General features: G+C 45.3%; 1 protein-coding gene across 2 annotated transcripts in view; it reads left to right on the plus strand.

Annotated features, from left to right (window-relative positions):
* Nucleotides 1–20,647, plus strand: part of ACSS1 (acyl-CoA synthetase short chain family member 1) — a 38,632-nt gene extending 17,985 nt beyond the window's left edge. For both annotated transcript variants that reach the window (XM_069799861.1, XM_069799862.1), the window contains 10 exons: nt 1,414–1,566; nt 3,307–3,454; nt 3,753–3,890; nt 4,467–4,559; nt 9,115–9,227; nt 10,147–10,273; nt 11,958–12,085; nt 13,556–13,619; nt 14,188–14,306; nt 16,133–20,647. In XM_069799861.1, coding sequence (XP_069655962.1) covers nt 1,414–1,566; nt 3,307–3,454; nt 3,753–3,890; nt 4,467–4,559; nt 9,115–9,227; nt 10,147–10,273; nt 11,958–12,085; nt 13,556–13,619; nt 14,188–14,306; nt 16,133–16,306 — 1,257 coding nt within the window. In that variant the 3' untranslated portion in view covers nt 16,307–20,647. The remainder of the gene's footprint in view (nt 1–1,413; nt 1,567–3,306; nt 3,455–3,752; nt 3,891–4,466; nt 4,560–9,114; nt 9,228–10,146; nt 10,274–11,957; nt 12,086–13,555; nt 13,620–14,187; nt 14,307–16,132) is intronic.
* Nucleotides 20,648–21,735: the final 1,088 nt, after the last annotated feature.

Consider the following 21,735-nt stretch of genomic DNA (forward strand, 5'->3'; position numbering starts at 1 on the left):
GTCTGTAAACAGGCTGAGGTGCTTTGGTGATCCAAGAGCTGAGCTCAGCCTGTTGTCAGTTGTAGGGTGTGAAACGTAACAAGAATTAAACCGTTAATGCTGTGAACTCTGACATTACTGATCTTTACAGCAGTTGTGCTTTCCAGATCTTGTGCAGTGGCTTACGGCAAAATTTAAGTTCATGTTGTAATGGAGAATATGAGAACTCCATCTTAGTTTCAAAAACTGGCAAGGCAGTCTCAATTAGCAGTGTTGAAATGTCACAATAAATACCTGAGATGAGCAGGAGTGCTGTAACTCAGAGGCTAAGAATTAAATCTGACCCTATCAGCTCTTCATATTTTATTAAGCTTTGTTTGTCAGACACTTTTAAACAACTGGACCTGCCGTTGGTGGTGTTCACTTGTAAATACAGCGTGTTTACAGTGTGTACTTGTAAAAAGGCAGTACCTAGACATTCCTTCAAAGAGCCACCTAATAACCCTTGCAGGAATCACTATTCATGTAGGACAGTACAGAGCTTGAGAGAACCAAACCAGCTGTGCTTTTTTTACAGCCATATGTTGAGCATCTGGAACACACAATGATTATTCCAAGTTTGTACATGTATAAGAAAAATGTTCAACCTCGTCCTGAAAAATCTATGGTCTGGGCAGACAAGCCCTCTGCTGCTACAAGGTTTAGTGACCACAAGCATCTCTTTCAGACCACATTATTTCCCCTTCCTCTGCTGGACTGGGTGCACAAGCTGGACCAAAAGTTTGCTCTGGCTTAGTAGGACATTGCATCCTTCCCTCCCATGGTTCTGATTGTAGGGATGAGGAGAGGATCTCACCCACCTGGCCAAATGGAGTATGAGGAGAGTGGCAGAGGCAGGAGAGTAAAGCACTCTCCTTCTCACAGGCAGGAGCAATTAGAATTTGAGGATCAAATGGACAGGACGGTCATCCACTGCTGGGGCCAGGGAAGGGAGAAGAACGCACAGTTTAACTGTAGCACTGCAGTTTTAAAAGGAAAAGGAAAGTCCTAAACTATCCAGTCAGCCTTGCTGCTGCTGTCAAGTGTGGTTCATGTTTGCAGTCACACTTTGGTTTTCTACCAGCAGCTTGCAAAGGCTTGAAATGTAAGCTGTGACCTACCATTTTTTTCCTGAAATGTTATTTTATCTGGCCAATTCCCCTTGACTTCTGCACCTAGGAGAGGTATTGGTGGAAAGGCTAGGTGCTACGCGTCCACAGGAACCTTTCCACAAGGTGAGCGCATATAACCTATGATACATCCATGGATGTTTGCGAGGGTGCAGCAGCAACAGTGGCTCTTGTCTCTGGACACTGCTGACATGCTTGGAGATGGAGTGTTGGTTGGCTCCATATAGCCAAAGTCTTTTTGTCATTACCACCTCTTTTTCTTTAGGAGATGGCCAAGGCAGCTTCTGTATGCACTCCAGAGAGTATGGACAGTGAAGACATGCTTTTCATGCTGTATACCTCGGGCAGCACTGGGAAACCTAAAGGAATTGTTCACACCCAGGCTGGATACCTGCTGTATGCTGCTCTCACGCACAAGGTAACTCAGCTGCATCCTCTGGAAGAGGTTCACTTACCTTCCGACAGTAGTAACGAGAGGGGCTTGGACTGGTGAGGTGTGCTGTATTCTGTGTTTGCTGTCCAATTGGTTTATTGGGTGTAAACAAACAGACAAATGTCTGAGAATGTGTAATTAATCTTCAGGATTTGTTCCTGGGGAATATAATACTATGCAAACCAGAGCCTAGAGTTATGAAGGGAGGAAAACTGCAGTGCTGCTACTTTTGCATTTAAAACATGCTAGTGTTGCAGGCCAGAATTTGTGGACATTAAAGTGATGCAGCTGAGGAGGTTCTGGTAAGTATCTCACTGGCATCGGTAATGTGGATATTACTGTAGTATTTTGCAGTGGCATGCTGGCCTTTTTTATTTCAGAGAGGATCTGGACTCTTAAAACAACCTCTTTGCATAGCACTTGTTGTCTGAAGATTGAAGATTACATTCATGCTCTGTGGTTGCACCTTTGCACTGCTTTTCTATGTGATCTAGTCTAAATATTCTAACCTTCTTTCTCATGAAAAAAGAAAAAAGTCAAGGCACTGCTTCTTGAAGCTTCTGGTCTGAGCTCTGCATATGAAAAGGTAACAGTGAAACGTGGAGAGGACTGCGGTGAAAGATCTCCATCCGGCTTTAGGGGTATCGTCCTGTTTGTAATCACACACAATTCAGGCAGAGGCTTTCTTTCTTTAGGTTGACACAGTTGAATTTGTACAAGATTTGAATGTGTGAGTGTTGGACTTCTCTGCATGAAGGGTATTTGTTATGTCAGCTTTTCTAAGTGACAGTGTAATCTCCAAGGCATCTCTTTCTTAGTCCAGAAGGTAGGTCCTGCACCCTGGTGCAGACATGCAGGGAGGCACAGTATGCAGCTGTGGTCCCTTTAGAGGTACTTCAGAGCCTGAGAGGGAAAGGCACTTGCAAAAGTAAGGTGAGAATTGGGTCTCCTAGGTAGAGGGATCAGGTGACCTGAGTGGCCTCTGTGGTCTTTGCACACTCACGTGTGGCACTTGCCACACACTCATGGGGTTTTCTTTTAGTTCCGATCCACTTTCTTTCATTTAAAACATAAAGCTGACTCTGCCTTACAAGTCAGGACCTCTTCACCATGTGGTAGAGGAGTTAGATTTACAGTGGGAAGCATTTTCCGTAACCAAGACAAGACAATGAGTTCTCCAAGATCTTTATCTTCAATCTGATGAGCAGGGAGAGCGTAACACCTGGAAAGCGATATACACTGGTAGAGAAGCTGAGCAGCTAAGAACATTTCTCAGAAAATGTTTCATGGGCACCTCTCAGTTTCTCCAGCTTTCTTATGTAAACCTGTTGATATTGGTGAAGTGTCTGAGCCTCCAAGGCCTGCAGCTTCCTGGCAGTTCAGGGTCAGCTGTCCCACATGAACTGCCTGGAGTAGGCAACCTTAGGTATCCAGGGCTCTGGGCTTTGGTTGTAGCTTTGTTGCTCCAATCTGAGCAGCTGCTGGTACAGTCATGCTCCCTGTATGTTTGCAGAAACAGTCAGGAGCCTGGAAGCTCTGGTACTGGTCCCTCTGACTTGCTTCCTCACCTTGGGCTGGCCTTTGTGCTGCTCCGTCCTACATGCCTGGCTCCATTTGCCCCGTGCACTCTCTTGCTCCCACTTGGATGTCCAGTCCAGCACCTTACCTTTAAGCTCTGTGCGCCTGCCAACAGAAAGTCAGCTGGCCTTACATTTATCTTTGCAGTATGTATTTGACTACCAGCAAGGCGATGTTTTTGGCTGTGTGGCTGACATTGGCTGGATCACGGGACATAGCTATGTTGTGTATGGACCACTCTGCAATGGAGCCACCTCTGTCCTGTTTGAAAGTACTCCAGTGTACCCTGACCCAGGTGAGGAAGTGGTGGGCAAAGGTTTGGCTAGACATGGCAGTGTGGCAAAGGAGATTTAGAAACCTGTCCAGTGTGACCTGCCTGCTCACGGGAGGTAAGCTCCATTTCTTTGGAACTTGTGTCTATGACATTTGGGAACATCTGTGCATCCAGGGTGAAAAATAAAAAAAGTTGCCATTGGTTTTGCTCTGTACTCACAGTAGTCATAGCTTTAGCTTTGGCCGTTAACCTTCCTGCTGAGTGTTTGCAGTGGTACATCAGTACTAGGCAGATAAAAAGCCTGTTTGTGATTTTGCAGGTCGTTACTGGGAAGTGGTACAAAGGTTGAAAATTAATCAGTTTTATGGAGCACCTACGGCTATACGCTTGCTGCTGAATTATGGAGAAGAGTGGGTGAAGAAATACGACAGATCGTCCTTGAGGACCTTGGGATCGGGTAAGGGGTGTGAAATCGTCATGTGAAAAAGACAAGGGGTTCTAGCTGGTGAAATGAAGGTACCAGAGGAGCTCAGCTGACCAGATGGGATGTGGTTAAAAACAGATGATAAAGCAGGCTCCCTGTCTGCTGATATATTTTCTCAGCAGAAGGAGAAATAAACTGAAGTTGGGGCCGTTGAACCGTAGTGTGATTGCCTATTTCCTAGCTTATTTTGCAGGATCACATTCTTTGCTAAAAAGATTTATCCAACGGTAAATGACATCACTTTGAATTTTACTGGCGTAGGTGACCCAAACAGCATTTTCCTGCACTATTTAGGATTCTAGAGGTTCTTATATATGACCTGCATTGATTAGTTATTTTCAGTGATATTTATTGCTTGCCTTTTGGTCTTTCTGGAAAAAGTCAGTGCTCGGTTACATGAATGCGTTGCAGTCCTTTGCACGTCCCAGCAAAATGCTGTAAGCATTCTGCTTAAAAATCATGCATTCAGGGTGTTGTGCACCAAAAGGGAGAATGAACTGCCTGCAACCCTCTGAGTCTCAGGCTGCTTCCTTTCTTATTTTGGTCTAGTGGGAGAGCCCATCAACAACGAAGCTTGGCAGTGGTTCTACCATGTGGTGGGAGAAGGGCGCTGCACCCTCGTGGACACATGGTGGCAGACAGGTAAAAGGCATCCTCGGGGAGCGTGGAGGGCTCTGACCATTGACAGGTTGTTGGTGGGTAGAGAAGGATTAATTCATTTCAATTCAACCCAACAAGTCTGTCAGAAAAACCCTCCTGGCATTTTGATCAGCTTTTGAAAGTCACTGGGGAGTTCAGCACATAATAGCAATGTAGCAGCATATAAAAGCAATAGCAATGTTGTTTTTTTTCTTTTCCCCTCTAAATGTTCTTTGGTATTTTGAATGCTGGAAAATCTCAATTGGTTCTAGAAGCAGGAGGCAGAGACTGAATTTCTGGGCAAAGCTGGGAGTAGGCAGCTTGAATCAGAAACCTCATTTTCAATTATTTATCCAACTGTACTGACCTTGACACGGTCTTAACATGGAAAGGCATTTATAGCACCATGTAGCCGTAATCTGTACAAAGGTGTGCTTTCCCTTCCTGGGAACGGTCAGAGGAGGATGGAAAACTAGGCTGTGTAGTCAAAGGGACCTTAGTGCAGCTGCTCTGGCAGATTGGAAGGGCGTGAGTGGAGGGTTGCTGGCCGTGCATCAGGTGGGTAGGGGACAGTGGCTGTCACCCAGCAGGGCTGCCTGGAAGCAGCTTCTCCCAGGAGTGAAGTAGTATGCTGTAGCTGCTTTGGCCCTGGACCTTTGATGCCTCAAAAAGTAGTGCGCTTCTGTTTTGGCAACATTCTTGGCCCCACTGTGTGCACCAGTTAAGGCTTGCTTTCCATTTATGACCTGCTGGACAGTGTGACTGGCTCTCATAGATCCCTGTCCAGCTGGAGCAGAGCTGGTCCCTGCCTCCTGCCCTTCCTGGCCAGCAGTGGAGAGAGGCCACAACACTGTACTTCAGCTGGGGCTGTGCTGCCTGGTGGAGCCCTGCGCTTGAAGAAGTCCTGCAGGTCCTTCCCAGCTCCTTCCTCGGCACCCGGTCTTCTCTTCTGGGCACCAACGTTCAAGAGTTGCTAAAGGTGTCTTGCAATACGTCTTTCTCAAGTCATGAACCCCAGTTTGCCACGGAGCCATGGACTTAAAGGATGCAGCACAGCTGCTGGCATTCTGCCTCTGCTGAAAAAAAAGCCATCCCTGCTCTTAAATTTCTAGCTGCTGTTGGGCAGAATATTCATTCTCTTTCCAGTCAAGCTGCTCCTGATTTCATTCTTATTTCTGCTAGCAGGCTTTCTCTTCAGGATCCCTGTGGCCCGTCTCAATGTGATGAATTAGCTTCTGGCACACAACCAAGTTCCATTTAATCCAGACCAGACTTGCAGACTCTTTTTATTTTCAGATTTGAAATAAAACAACCTCAGAATTCAGAGCAGCAATGTTAAGTACTATCTACTTCAACTACTGGTCTCTTAAACCATCTGGGTTCTCACATGCTGAGCAGAAGGAAAGCTGACTGGCTAGGTGCTGTGTGCTTTCCTCCTCACTGCTCTGAAATAAAACACCATGGAGAAGCAATTGATTACTGTACAGTGACGGCGTTGAGAAGAATCTTTTTTTGCCTTAACTTTTTTTTTTGTTTGTCTGTCTTCAGTTAACTGGTGCGTGCATTGTGCATGCAGTGTCTTCTATTTCATCTTAAGTACAGGGTTAGATCTTATATTAAACTGTATTTCTCCTGGGTTTTTGGAGCAACAACTGTTAGGTGAGAGGTAAAAGAACATTTTTCTGGACAGTCTGTAAGTGCAGAGTGCTTGATTTTACCTTGATCCAGGCATAGTTTTGCAGGTAAACAGTTATCAGCTCCTGGAAGCATAATATAATGATAAATATTCATGAAATTGATTTTGTTAGAAAGTAGAATCAGTCTTTCTCCACAGTTGATGCTTCCAATGAAGGGGAAGCCAAATTAATCTTGGAAACATTATATACACCATTTGAATATAAAGGGAGCGTGGAAGGAGATCATAGAAACAGTTTGATGGATGCTGGTTGTGGTCCTGCAGTGTCACCTCTTGTATACAGTTTCAATATAGCTTGTTAATTTTACTGTTTTATGCGGTGTCCTCTATGGTGTGTTGCTCTCCGAAGCAGCAACGTGTTGCCAGCTAATAAAGCCTGGTAGGCGTAAAGATCAGCAAATGGCAATTTAAGAATCCACTTGAAAGTCTTTGGCTGAGCAAATGAGTGAGATAGCAATTACGAGAAGCAATTTAAGTAGTGTGGTATGTGCAGATGAGAGAGATGAAAAATTCCGATGGCTCTTACTGTTAAAATATTGGGTAGTGCTGTGCTATGATTAACAGTAATAGAACCAAAGCTGTGTTTGAGTTTCAGGGGTAGTTCTTTCTTCACAGTGCAGAAGAGACACTAGGTATTTTTACTTTTGTCGTTGGTTTTATAAAAAAAGTACAGCTGTTGTATGCAGCTGTGAACAAAAGCTGGTTTTGAAAGACATCTCTGAATAGGCCCTGGAAGCTTTTGTTGTTGGCATCATCTTACAGCAATTTAAACTGGGCTGGTGCTTCTGAGATGGATTCCCCCCGAAGTAGTCAGTCCAATGTATTTGTGATGGTGAAGACAATGGTGGCAGAGAGTACATGCTCCAGCCTGCCGCCAGAGGTGATTTACCCACGGCAGAGGGGAGCCTGTTTCGATGCATCACCCTCCCTGCTCAGACTCTGCTGTCCTTGGTTAAAATCTATGTGGATTTGCACTACGGTGACAGCATGGGCATAGGTAATGTGGAAGCACAGCTTTTCTTCTGCCAGCTCTGTCTCTAATGAGACAGACTTCATAAGGGCAGGGTAGAGCCTAGAAGTCTTGCTAGCTGTTATGTCAGTGGCTAAAATTGGTACTTTCAAACCAGTTTAAAATAGGTCTTTACCATGCAAATAATTTTTAAAGCATCCTTGCCAACGTGCAGCTCTCTCAGGAATGTGACTTTACTGCCTTGTGTGCAGGATGTGTAGGATGTGGCAAAACCCATGTAGAAACATAGCTTGCAGTGTTGTATTCAGAATGAGTACTGGCTTAGGAAGAGTAACCATCAGTTTAATCAGGTTCCCTGCTCTGATGCAGATTTTGTCTGTGCAAACAGAGAACAGCAGGTGTCTGGGGTGCTTTTTTTTTTTTTTCTGATAAAATTCAAGATGACCCTTTCAAAGTAAACAGAAACATGTGAAGTAGATGCATTTCCACCAATGAAATGTGAAATAATTTTATGTGTAAGCCACATGTGAAAATTTTTCTGCAAGTCTGGAGCTTATGGTTCCTCAAAGAGACCCTTCCTCATAGCTACGTCAGGGCAGCTGGATGCAAATTCAGGGTCAAAATCAGCTTTTTCCAACCCCTGGTTTCAGTTTTCACAACCTCAGCAAAGCTGGTAGAGGAATGCATTCTCCACGTGGCAGGACATACCTTTATTTATAGAGCTGTATTTTTAAAAGCCTAATGCTCCTTTCTTTTTGTTTCTCTTTTGTGTTTCTGAATTAGTTTTAGAACAGAAAAGATCTGATTAAGGTTGGAATCTGATTTAGTGTTCATCCCAGCAGGAATGAAAAAGGGTGATTAAAAGGTTCCATTTTGAATAGAAAATAAGCACAACCTGCCTGTAAGGGGTGGGTTAATCTCATACTTTGTAGTAATAGTAATTCAGACTCCTGAAGTGCTTTTCATGCTAACCTTAGACAGCTGTAAAAACAGCACTGGAAGATAAATCTCCTGACATGATTATACTTTCCCTGTCAAATCACTTCTGGGGTAGGAAATGAGGCTGGTAAGTACTGTCCCCCGCCACCAGGCAGCCCTGTTAGCGTGAGAAGGACCTGCAAGGGTGTAAGTATGTGTTAGAGCTGCCCACGTTCGTTGCTGGTTGGTAGCTGGGGGAATGGGTTTATCTGTGAGCTGACATAGGGCCAGATGTAGGGAACAGAGCGTGTGGGCTGAATCAGTGGGGTATTCCCTGTGCCTGATGGATTTGCCATGGACGGGAGTGTGGGAAGGCTGTTGAACGCACACGTCGTGGCTGCTGCTGCAGGGTCTGCAGGCTGTCTGGTGCAAAGGCAGCCACTGTAGAACCACGTACTGCTCTCCTCTGAGCCTTTGAAGAGCTAAGCTGGACGTTGGTGATCCTGATGCTCTGGAGCTGCTCTTCCCCTGAGGCGGGTGCTTGGCCACACTCTGTGGTTTGTCACTGGTGTACACGGGGCAGTGATTTCTGCAGCCAGCATTGAATGAGGCACCATGCAAACAGGGAGTAGGAGTAGCTCTTGATCTGAGCTCACCAGGGGGGACCTGCCTGCAGCTCTGCTGTCTACCTGCTACAATGTCCCCTGTAGACAGAAGGGGCCTTGGTGGTGTCATCCTGGCTTGCCAGACATTTTTTTGTTGAAGACTTTCTTGTATTCACAAAGAGCTCTTGGTTTATCAGGTCTGTGCTGCTTTCAGATGGATGTGCTACTTGGTGTTGTGTAATTACTTCCCAGTGGCTTTTTCTTGCAAGGTGGCTTTGCTATTCTTTTCTTTAACTAAGAAGAGCTGGCATTTGCTTTCATCCAGCACTGGATGGACCCCACATATTTTGTTTTTCGTTATTCTTCCAGAAACTGGTGGCATCTGCATTGCCCCACGGCCTTCAGAGGAGAAAGCTGAGATCGTTCCAGCTATGGCTATGAGACCTTTCTTTGGGATTGTGCCCGTGCTGATGGATGAGAATGTGAGTTGAGGCTGTGCTGGGTGCCCAAAAGAGAAGCTGGTGTGTGTTTCTGCCTTAATCACCTTTATGATGGCAGAGGAACAGGATCCGGAAAGATGTTTGTTCCTCCATTAAAGTGGTAGAATAGATGAGCAATTTATGTATTGAGCGTATCTCAAACATCTGTACAGATTGATAGCTAGGCATTGCAAGCTCACTGCATATCTCTAGAGGAGTGTTTGCATTTTCAGCACCACTTTTATGGTCTTACACTGCTTCTGATTAAGGGCTGCTGCCTCCATTTATGAGAGAAGTCAGAAGTCACACAGCTCCTGGGAACCAGGGAGCTGAACAGTTGGAGCAGTGGATGCAACATCGAGTGACGTGGCAAGACTGGAGCAGCCAACAGGACTGGTGGAGGTTTCCAAGAGAAATGCAAGGCATGAGGCCCTGCAACTGTGTGTGTCTGTGAGAAAACTGGTGCTGGTCTGTGAAGCTGTGCAGAGCGATCCCCATCCGCAGTCCAGTGCTCTGTTAAACAGTAAAGCATGTAATCTCTTCCAAAGAGAGTTTGGTAAGGGAATGTGGCAGTTAACAAAAGTGAAAGTGGAAGGCAGGGGTCCAGGCATTTCTTTGCTAGCCTCATCCCAGGCATCCTCTGGCTGCTTGGCACATCTTTGCTGGCATTGCCTTCTGGAGAATCACAGGACTCACTTTTCTTTTAGTCTTATCTGCTGTGCTGCTGGCCTCAAGGTGTGAGGAAGGCATGATACAGACAGTGTAGAGTAGCCACATGAGTGGATTCATTTTCTTCGCCTGTGGCCCTCCACTAGCAGTCTGCAGTGAGCAACAGTGTGACTCTTGCCAGGTCAATGACACAGAAGCCCTTGCCATTCCTATTTTGTTCACCTGATCATCCTTCCTGTGCTTGAACCTGCAGGGAAAGGTTATAGAAGGCAATGATGTGTCTGGTGCGCTCTGCATTGCCCAGCCATGGCCTGGCATGGCAAGAACAATCTATGGAGATCACCAGCGATTTGTTGATGCCTATTTCAAAGCCTACCCAGGTAAGGAAACTGCCAAGGGAAGGCAGTTTGCACTGCAGTATAAGCACACTGAACATTTTCAGCAGCGTTTTGTGATATTTCTGTACCAGCCAGATCTTGGTTGCTTGGGGTTGTGTGTCACATGTTGCAAGCATGCCCTAATGGTCCTAAATAGTGTTGACCTTTCTAGCTGTCAAAAGGGAATGTATTTTTTAGAAAATTTTAATGCCCAAATTTTATAGTCCAAATACCTTTTCTTTGGGGCCATTTGTGTCTCACTTGGAAATAGGCATATTGGATGGGAAAGTACCTGTTGCGTCACTGAATCTCACCCCTGCTGTCACAGACTGTGTTACATCCTTCCTTCTTAAAACATGGTCAAGTTGTATCTGGCAAGTAATTAGAAGTGGCAGGGAAACATTTTTTGTAGGAGATGGGACAAGACTACTGTCTTCACTCAGGGGAGCAACTGAAAGGGATTTGAAAGCTACAAAGTAGACAACAATTAGAGAGACAATCCTGCCAATTGTACAAAATGAGTTGGAAAATAAGAGTGAGAAACTGGTAGAAGAAATTGAATGAGCCCATAGTCCCTTATTACTGACTACATGTTCACATCTGAAATTTTGTTGATATTTAGTTGATAGTTGTTTAATTGATTTGGAAGGGCAGGAGGCATGACTGGAAGTCCATTAATTGGCCAATAATGGGTCCTGGCAAAAACCACCTTCAGATTCACAGCACAGGCTGCCTGCTGCTGCTTAGAAGTGCCACAATTCAGATGTGGGCATGGCTTTGATGAAGAGCCAACACAATCTCTGTCACCAGATGTGTCCTCAGTGACACTGGAGTTTCCTGGAACCATTGTTTTTGTTTTTTTTTTTTTCAGTTTCCGTCAAATGTTTTAGACCCTCCAAACACCATGCTTATTGTGGCAGGGAGGGGGTTCAGCTAATCTGATAGCAGTGTTTCTGCGATGCTTATATGCTGGAGAGGGACTGTTATCTGAGATCCGAATCTTTGTTAGCCAGGAAGGAAAATGGCTTTTCATCCATACCAGTGTAAGTGATCAAAAAAATTGGCAGTGTTCCCATGTACAAAATGTAATAGAACTGTTCTTTTTCAGCTGAACAGTTGTAGTTTTCCATGAGTGGTGAGGTGTAGCTAGCACCAGGCCTGAGTTTGACCAATAGCCTACAGCATGATGGTAAATGGCATTTGAAATGGTTTTATCTTAGTGCTGTATGCACCAGGCCTGAACCCACAGTTGCTGTGCAGCTGTAGGCCTGTAAAGCCTAGCGAGATCAGAGAGCCCCCCTTGATTTTGGAAATCCAACAAACCATCACTGTGTTGTATTGCTGGACTTGGTTTTACTACAGGGATGTCAGCCACTGGTTACTGCTGACTGCCTCCAGTGATTTTGCCCATCTTGGCAAAGACCTAAGCTCCACTGTCTTGGTGCTGCTCAGGTGCTTACTAGGAGCCAGCACAGCCCAGGCAGAGCAGACGAAGGTTGGGGATGGCAGAGAGAAGTGGGAAATGGTGTGTGGCAGGTCCCGCAGCTGTAAGCTTAGGAGTCCCTGTGAGCTGTCTGATCCACCCTAAGCTGTTTGCCATCCCAGAGCGTAGTCTGTTCTGCATCAGAGCCCAAAGCAATAGGCTGGCACACTTCCTGCTGCTGACCACCGCGTGTCTTTGCTGTAGGTTACTACTTCACAGGGGATGGTGCTTACAGGACCAAGAAAGGCTATTACCAGATAACGGGACGGATGGATGATGTCATTAATATCAGCGGACACAGGCTTGGGACGGCAGAGATAGAAGACGCAATGGTAAGTACCAAGCAGGTGGAGGTCCCTTGACAGGGCATATCTGTGGGGCAGGATGGCCCTTTCAAAGAAGCTTTGTGAATTTAAACAAGCACAGGGTCTCTTGCCTTCAAACCCTTGCATACACACAGCTTGATGCACAGCAAATGTGCAAAAGGAAACGGCTCCCTTATTAAGGAGACACACTGTGGGCAGTCCATGCAGTTGAACTGTCAGAGCTGTGTTTCCTCTCAGTGACATTGTACTGTTGCAGCTGTAATTTTGGATGCTGGTGGAGTCTCCATAAGGGATTGTCTCTCCTGTTTTTTCCTTCCTCTCTGCTAACATCTAACCTCTCCTTCCCAAATCTGTGGTTCTTGCTCATCCGAACTAGCTGAGTATGGGTGAGAATTCAGCAGTGTTAAATATGAAGCAACCTTGATTCATGTCAGCTGCAAAGCTAGCCTGTCATTTTGAGAGAAAATAATATTAGCACAGGGAATTGAAAACAAAAAGTCCTCAGAGCATTTATCTGCAAAGCTGGACCTGAATATTTATTTTATATTATGTGTTTTGCCTGCAAATGGCGCTTAAATGTGACATTTGATAAACCTGAGCTGTGTTCGCATAGCACACAGGATCCTACTTTCTCCTCTGTGAGTAATTTTTTTGTCTGTGTGGGTTTCTGATTGTAGATAGAGGATCCAGTTCCTCTCCTGCTCTATGTATATGTATGCATGTGTATATGCAAATATATTTATATGCTTAGATTGCTCTGTGATGTTTTCTTTCATATTTTAATCTAATTTAAGATAGCGTAATCCAGTCTTTGGTGTGGGATTCAGATCTGCGATTTCTTGCGGTCTGTACACCCAAATTGTCGTCTTACTGCAGAAGAATGTTAAATTAAACTGAAGTGTGACAGAATAAATCATTGTTGTGTAGTATAATAAAAATATGCATTCAGCAAAACAACCCTTCCCCCCTTCTGGGAAGATAAAGAAGCCTGATTCTTTCTGCCTTCTGGTTTGCTTTGGGCACTCGTAAACACCAGTCACATGTGGACTGTGATGTTGGCAGCTTCACTTTTGCTCTGCTGGCAGCAGTTCCCTGTGTCACAGAGCAATGCAGGACTGGTTTTGCTTTTGATTTGGCCATGGCCAGTCACCACTTGGGACTGTAGCCGTGCACACACAAGAGCACAGACAAAGAAAGAGAAACCAGGTTTCCAGCTGGTGCAAATTCAGCTTGGTGTGCAGTGGGCTTAGCGGTGTATGTAAGAGTACTTATTTATTTGTTCAAAAGCAGGGCCAATCCAGTGAGTAAATGCTACTCCCAGAGATGTCCAGCTTTCCTGTTGTGCTTTCAGCAGGATCTGCCAAGGGGAGGGTGAGATATGGCAAGGTGTTTTGTTCCTAGAGCAACTGGCGCAAACTCTGCAGGGCTTGAAGCAGTTGTTATGCTCTGTGTATTTTTGTTTCACTTTTTGTGAAGGCTGATCACCCTGAGGTCCCTGAGACAGCTGTGATTGGGTATCCACACAAGATCAAAGGAGAAGGTATGTGAAAAGCAGTGTCCTGACATGACATTTACATACACTTTCCTTAATTTCTAACCTGGGCTGCGTGTCAGGAGGTGCCTAGGGAATGGGAGGGCAGTTATCCATAGGTTGACTGGCCTTTCAGCCCTAAGAGGCAAAGACAGCCATGAAAATAACTGCATGTTCCTAAACTGGGTGCAGGTGTTACTCCTTAAGCTGTTTTCACACACAGTGTTTCCATATGTGGTAGAGCTTCCTTTAAAACGATTGTGCTCAGAGATGTCCTTTGAACAGAATGGGAATAGCTGATTTGCATTGGCCAGCTTTTGATCCCAATGACACTTTGGTAATTTATGTTGAGTTGTCATTGTCACTGAGATCAGTCTGGTCCACAGATGCCAAGACAAGGCTGGGCCATCATTTCAGGGCTGGAGTCTGACTCCTGTTTGTAAACAGGATTCTTGGCAGTCCCTAGATTGCGCATAGGAATGATTTGAAACCTGCCTTAGCATTTGAATGAGCATCCCTGGTCTTGCTGGCCAGGATCTAATATGAGGTATGTGGCTTCTGCTCATTTGTCTTCCAGGTGCCTTTGCTTTCATAGTGCTAAAGGAGCAGACAGCTCATATAGACCGTGTCAAAGAAGAGCTCAGAACCATAGTGGCTTCCAAGATAGCAAAATACGCTGTGCCTGACCACATTCTGGTAAGTGGGAGAGTGTAGCTGGTGCCAGGAGCAGGAATGGTCACATTGAGCAAGCCTCACCTTCCTTCCTGGAGTGCTGCTGTTGTCCCTCTCTGGCAGGACAAAGAAGCAGGAAAACAGAACTAACTGGAGGGATCTCTGGATAGGGGAGGGCAGCTGCAGTGGTGTGCATGTGCTCCTTCTCCATGCCTGAGGATCAGCAGTGACACAGAGTGTGGCTGGGATATTACAGCTACTCCAGCCTGCAGAGCAGCTTCTCAGTGGGGCTGTTACAGAGTGTGTTTTAGAGCTACCCTGAGGCTTCTCTATTTGGGCCAAGCGCTGAACAACCCTTTAAATGGGATGCACAGCGTGTTGAGAGCACCATGTTTGGCAAGAGCTCTGGCAGAGGGGAACCCCAGACCTACCCTGTGCCTCAAGATGCACTTGATGACCCTGTTCACCATGCAACAGCATTACTGCTCCATACAGCTCTTGCCCTCAGCTAACCCCTTTGCTGAAGTAATGTAGCACTGCTCTCTGTGGCCCTGTGCAATGGATCAGATAAAAACCCACCAAACTGTAGACAGATGCTACAATCTTTGGTGTCACTGAGAGGCAGACTGACACTTTCTACTGCCCAGCTGTTTTGCGTTGGTAATTAGCATCAACCCCCAAATCTCAAAGAACTGGCTGTTTCTGTTGAATAATGGACAGCTGTTCAGCCTGAACCTGGAGCGCTGATGAACTCCAGGCTTTCTTTCAAGTCTCCTCACCTTTCAGCAGCTCCCTTTGTGTGTTTGGGGAGAGTGCACAAAGCTGCCCCTTAGCTGCCCCCCAAGGCCCTCCTGCATCCATTCCGCTCTCTGCTTTGGAGGCAGTGACCGGACCACTTCTTTGAGGGACTCTGCTTTAGCCATGTGCTTGGAAGGTGGACACCAAGACACGGGTTACAGAATACAACAGGAGCAGGCAAGGGTGGCTCATTCAACTTGGAACAGCCCAGGACATCTTCAGTGGATTGGAGCAGCTTCCAGAACTTGCAGGTTTGCAAGGAAACAGCTCTGTTTCCCTGTGTTTGGGGCTAGTCCTGCAGGGAAGTCCAACAACTCCTTCCTTGCATGTTAGTTAATGCTTTGGAGTTTTGTAGCCTACTGGCCTGATACTGTAGCAAAATGAGACCTGCTAGTGTCTCTATTCAGTGCCTGAGAACTCAACCAGGCTGAAGTTTACGCTGAAGCTTTTGAATCTGCTGCTAAGTCCTTTGCAGGAAGTGTAGCCAAGACATTTAACATTCTTCTGATTATGAAGGAAGGCGTGTAGGCTGACAGATATAATCAGGCAAAAAGAGAAACATAAGCAGACAGGTGTTATCCTTTGAGTAGGAGACCCTGTAACTGGTGTGCAGTATTGTGTGCTTTATATTCCTGCCCTGTAAAGGGGAATATGTCTGTTCTGGTAATGCATTGAGATCTGTGTCATCATCAGTGCCTGATTTTTCAAGTGTAACTAGCTTTCCAGCTCAATAGTTAACAGCTTATTGAGGATCTGATTCTCCAAAGAGCTGTGTGTCCTGCAGCACACAGCCTGGAGATACACAGCAATCATAAATGGGGAACAAAGTCCACTTAAATAAGAATAAAATATAGCACAAGGAATTGATGCTAGTGACACTTCTTTCCTTGGCCATAAACTAGTGTGCTCAAAGGTCTAGTATTTCCCAGGAGCCTCAGAGGAGCTGTGACCATGAGATAGTATGCCAGGCTTAGGACAGTTCAGGCAAATTTCCTTGTGGTTTCCAGCAGGACCCAGGTTCTAATATAGGTGTGTCTTTCCCTTCTCTGCAGGTAGTGAAACGTCTTCCTAAAACCCGATCAGGGAAGATCATGAGAAGGCTGCTGAGGAAAGTAGTCACTGAACAATCAAGCAACATGGGAGATGTCACCACACTTGATGATCCAAGTGTTGTCAAGGAGATATTGGATGCTTACCAGAAATACAAGGAGAAGAGTTCCTCATAACAGGCAGCTCTGGGATCTCTCTCCTCTGGAAATGTGGAAGGTCTCAAATAACAAGGCAAACAACATAGTTCTCTCTTGATGTTTTTTTAAAAACTCTGTTCCCTTCTAGGGGAACAAGATTTTCCGCTCCACAACATATTTTGAGATGCACAGAGCTAGGAGCAATCTGCAGTTTTGCACAGTCAGTGAGCTCCCTTTCATTGCTTCTAGGGCTGTTGTAGAGCAGCCGTTGATGGTTTCCATTTGCTATGATGAAATTTAAGACTAGCTGAAGCAAGATGCAGGCATTAATGTTTCTCATTTTAATGTTACTGTACACGGAAATGTTTTTATACAATACTTTTGCTGTTTTAAAAGAAGCCCTGGAATACACTTCTTCCATTTTTCCTTCAGTTTGGATACCTGAGTTCAAGTAGCTGTATTTTACTGCAACTGTGGTGCCTTTTCAGCAGTGCTGGGTATTCTAGTAGATGTCTCGCACGTGTTATTAGAGAAATGAGAAGGATGTGGCTAGTCTGATAATTCTTTCTTGTGTTTACCCAGGTGTTCTAATACCTCCTTTGCCTTTCTTCATAAGGATTTGTTCCTACCACTGTATGTCCTGCGACTTGCCAGAGATGGTGAGCCTGTGTCCCTTCATGTCCCATGCAGGCAACCCAGCACTAGCACTTCCAGCTGCAAAACTGAGCCACAAAGCCTACCGCTGGACTTCCTACATGTCCTCAATGCATTGCCTGTTGCGTAGGAGGGGTCTGGTCCCACATGTTTTTATTCTGCCTTGAGAAACTGAATTAGCAACTGGACCTTTAAAGTAACTGTCCTCTTCCTCATCGGTGATGACAACTAGATCAATGTTGTCCATTGTGGTTCACTTCTGTATATTAGGAGTGGTATTACCATCTACAACTGGTAGATCTTTGTTGCCAGGTGGTGATTTGTGTAGGTGCCTTCATTTCTTGAAGTTGCTATGATAAGGGACGATGTTTGCTTGCTGTCTGTCAGAGAAGCATTGGGAAACAAAATCCTGAAGCACTCAAGAGAGTTTGAAGCTGAGAGAGATATGCTGGAGGGTTCATTGTGACTTGCTGGTCTGTGTGATTTCTGACCAGGGAGTGGTTGTTTTAGCTCACTGCCGAATGGCCTGTAATCTTGTTTGCTCCAACAAAGACAGGCACCCAGTTTGGAGGTAGGTTGGTTCTCCTGTCAAAAGTTATGACTTAATGCTTATTGCTGGTAGGTTGCGCCCTACCATGTCTGTCCCTTCTGCCGTGCTGATCTTCCAAAGAGTTAAGTACCAGGTGCATACCCGCAAATTGCACAATCCACAAAGAAGAAGGAAGTGCCTCTTAGATGCCTTCTGGAAAGTGATGGTAGCATTCCAGACCAGCAACCTTAGAATAGCAGGGAACAATAGCCTTTGTCTTTCATAGACTTTCAGAATTGCAACTAATATATTCAGTGTTTTATTTCTGGACTCGTTTTATCACAAACACATTTTGATTGAAGCACTCCTTATATTTGGGCTGTTCAGAAGAATTTGCTAGCAGGTCTCCTGTCCTCTACTACACCACTGAAGGTCATGGAAAAACCTGTAGGTGCTGAATGCCTTTGAGACTTCTGCCCCTGCTAAATTTGGGTTAAGCTGGCTAAGGGGTTCAGAGTGGTTGGAGGGGCCACAGAGCATGCCAGGAAGGCCTGGTAGAGGACTCCTGCCCTCTCCCTAGGTGCAAAAGCTCAAGGTATACACCAGTATAGCGTGCACAGTGCTGATCCTGGGAGTGTGTGCCACAAGGGCTCAGGCAGAGCTTCTCCATCTTAACCTGCCTAAGCCAAGTGACTGCTAACCACCAGTCCAGTGCTGTGGCTGGTGTCATTCCATCAAACCTTGCAGTCCTGCCTCTGTCTTTCTCAGATGACAGTCTGCTTAGTTTCACTGAGGTGTGTGTTTTGGCCTGCCAAACCCCAGAGTAATTGGCAGAGTTGCCTATTTTTGCCCTAGTTTTACAGGGGTGACTTATTGCTGAATTAAACTGGAATTAATTTAACTATCTTTTCCAGTGGGACTGTGTACTGGGAAGACAATCTGTGCACCTAACTGGAGGCAGGAAAGGCAGGAAGAAAATGGCTAGGTGATCCTCTAGGACTGGGAGAGGAGTGGTGAGTTTTTTGGCCAGCAGAGATTCTGGTACCAAACGGGGAAGCAGGCTACTCGCAGTACGATGTGTTCTCAAGGACAGGTGTGTTGTCTTAGGTGCCATAGTTCCTCTGAGTACACTAGCTGCATTTGCTGGTTTGGGTTTTTTTAAAAATTTATTTTAAATATCTCTAGGGACTGGGTAATACAGTAGGGAATAGTACGCTTCATTAAAATTCCCATCCTTCTGTCTGCAATCCACTTTTGCTTAAGGTAAATAGACACCCTGTGGACTTTGTGGGAAGTTGAAGATCGGAAGGTTTGATAGAGTTGACAGGATGTTAATATTTTAGGAGACAGCCACTACATATATCCTCTATTGCCGTTGCAAAAGGAAAAAAACCCCACTTCCTTAACTGATTTTCAAGTGGGAAGCAGCCAGGAGTTAATGCTTGTGACAAAAGAAGTAGACTCCCTTGTTTAAACAAGTTGTCTCCACGCAGTCTGAAATACAGTGTGGAGGAAGAAAAATGACTTTTGAACAAGATTATATGCTTTTCTTTTAATCAGGAAAGCATTTCCTATATTATGGATAAAGAATTTCCTTGTCCTCTTGACGTGAAATTTCCTTGTTAAGGTGAGATGCAGTGGTCATAGACACATGGTCTAATTCATCTGAACTGCCTCATGAAGACTAGCTATGTGAGGAGCAATGTGCTTTGGTGCATTGAGACATTTGCCATACAGCTCCTCTGCTCAGGGAAAATGGGAGATAGGTGCACTCCCTCACCTGCATCCCTATTGTCTCAGCTTTTGTGGGCTTGGGGATGACGGCTGCCGGGGAGGTTACAGACTGACGAGGTAGCTGCAGCACCCCAATAAATCAGAGCCATGCCAGCTATGGTGTGGACAGACTGTAGTTACAAACAAGCCTCATACCGTAAACTTCTGAAGCCTTACAAGCACCTTTGCTAAAATCATGTCACCAGCATTTGCAAGACTAGAGTGCCACATGCCTGCCATCCAGTACCGCGGATGCTTGCTCTCTTCCTTGCACATTTCTACAGCTGAGCTGTGGTCCTTGGGATGTCCATCTGCTCAGAGGCTCCCTTGGGGTATTCAGAGAGAGCACGTGGTGCTGATGTGCTGCCCACATGGTGTTCTGCAGTGGACACAGCTCCTGCTGGGCAGCCTCAGCCCCCACTTTTCCTGGTAAAACTGCACTTCTGCAAGTATACCAGCATCACTTGGAGCTAACATCCCATGCTCAGTTCATCTAATAGGACCCTGAGGCTAGTAGAAACAGATCTAGGCAGGGCTTGGAATTGGTACTTCTTACAAAAAGAAGAATACTGTGCTTCACCGGGTAGGCTACTCATAGAAAGCTTTGCCAAACAGATTAAGTTTTCCAGCCAGAGAAGTCCCCCTTTTTTCTTTTTCCCCATGATCTCTGCTAACTGCAGCAGTTGCATCTTCAGTGCAAGCCTAAGTCGAGCTTTGCATTTTTGTTATTCCCCGGATGTCGCGAACATCAGCATTGGTGCGTGGCAACAGTGCTTTCCTCTTCGCACGCAGCAGCCTTGCCCCCCCACCAGGCTTGTGGTTCGGGAAGGGGTTCAACCTGCAGAACTGGCACTGATGTCCTCAGTTCTTGAAATGCTAGAAAGGAGGTAGCTTGCAAAAGACCCCGTGCAGTCTTAAGAGCTGATCTTCACTAATCAGTGAAAGAGGTAATGATGTATGGAATACTTCAGGGTAGGATTGTGGGACAAACTTGGGGGTAATTGTTTCATTTAGAAAAGCAGAACTGTTGAATTCTTCTAAATCTTTGTGTGTCCATGAGTAAGGTGCGGGTTATTTGCCAGATCACCTTTGTAGCTTCATTGAAAGAGATCCAGAGTCAATTTTACCTGTTGCAGTTCGTTGCAAAGGGCAAATGTGCTTGCTTTTTTTCCCCACTCAGTTTTGCCAGTGAGACCCAGTCATGGTGCCTTTTCCCCCACTGGAGAGACAGACGATTTTTTTAATTTTAGAAAGGGAAAGTCCGTCTTTCTAGAGATGTGTGTTGTATGGTTTAATGTTAAGCCTTTAATCATTATGTTTCCTTGTAATCATGCTTTAAACACATTTATTGTCCTTGACCAAAACCAGTTTCTTCAATGATCTCTGTATTCATATTTTCATTAAAGGAAATATCTTTCTCTGTGTGATGGGTTGGCTTTGCATCATAGGTGTCCAGCCCTCCATCCCCTAAAGGGTCTGGGACTTTTTCAGTTCATTGGACTTGCTTCTGCCTGTCCTGATTATTTTAGTCTGGCAGCACAGACCAAAGAAAGGCAAAACAGTTTGAGATCAGGATGAGTCATCTTGTGGTCCAAATTGCTGTTTTACTTTGCTGCTTTTCTCTAAACAGTAGCTCACAGGAAATCAGTTAGGTAGGGCCAGAAAACTGCCACTGTAAAACAACTCAAAAAGTTGAAGAACTAGCATTTGCATGTCAGTAAGCTGCATGTGTCATGTAAATCCCAAGGCTCCACTGCTCTACATTCATTTTCTTGTGTGATGCAAACAGAGAACAATTGGTGGGAACAATTAATGACTATTAGTTTATATGGATGGTTCAGCTACTAATCTTGTCTTGTGCATGGCGTGCACAAGTAGAAAAGGAGTGAAAATGGGATGGGGAGGGGACATGAGAGACAGCATTGTGTAGAATGTGAGTGTGTAGCTGTCCCAGAGCTGAGCAGATGAAAAGAAATTTGTTTCCAGGTGCCTTGGATCTTTTCTAAGTGCCAGGAGCACACCCTCTGCAGGGTGCCTTGTCCATTGAGAAGTGAGGAAGATTGTATTTCACTCTCTGCGTACCACACGGATAACACTATAGTTGTAATGCAGGGCTGGACACTGAATATCCTGTTACCTCAAGCAGCTGCTTCTGGAAAGCTTCCAATGCCACTCTTAGCTCTTGCAACCCTCTGGCAAATGTCTCTGACAAGTCACCGAAAGGGCTAGGTAGAAAGGCAGGTGCCCATCTCCTCACTTTGTGTTTCTCTACTGCAGCTGCCCTGATTTATTTACTGAGAATTTATTCGTAAAATGAAGACTGTTTTCCAGCCTAACACAATTATATTCAGGGGCTGTTTCTGTGGCCAGTTAAAGCCACAGAAACTGATTTTGGCAACAAGTTTCTGTTTTTAAACTGAGCTGGAACAGGCGATTCTTTCTGAGCTTGAAAAGAAGACAGTTCTGGACCAGAAATTGTCTTCTGGCTAAGCCTAGAGGTGCAGCATGTTTT

This window comes from Haliaeetus albicilla, chromosome 13 (assembly GCF_947461875.1).
Source record: "Haliaeetus albicilla chromosome 13, bHalAlb1.1, whole genome shotgun sequence".
In the NCBI taxonomy this organism is placed as follows: domain Eukaryota; kingdom Metazoa; phylum Chordata; class Aves; order Accipitriformes; family Accipitridae; genus Haliaeetus; species Haliaeetus albicilla.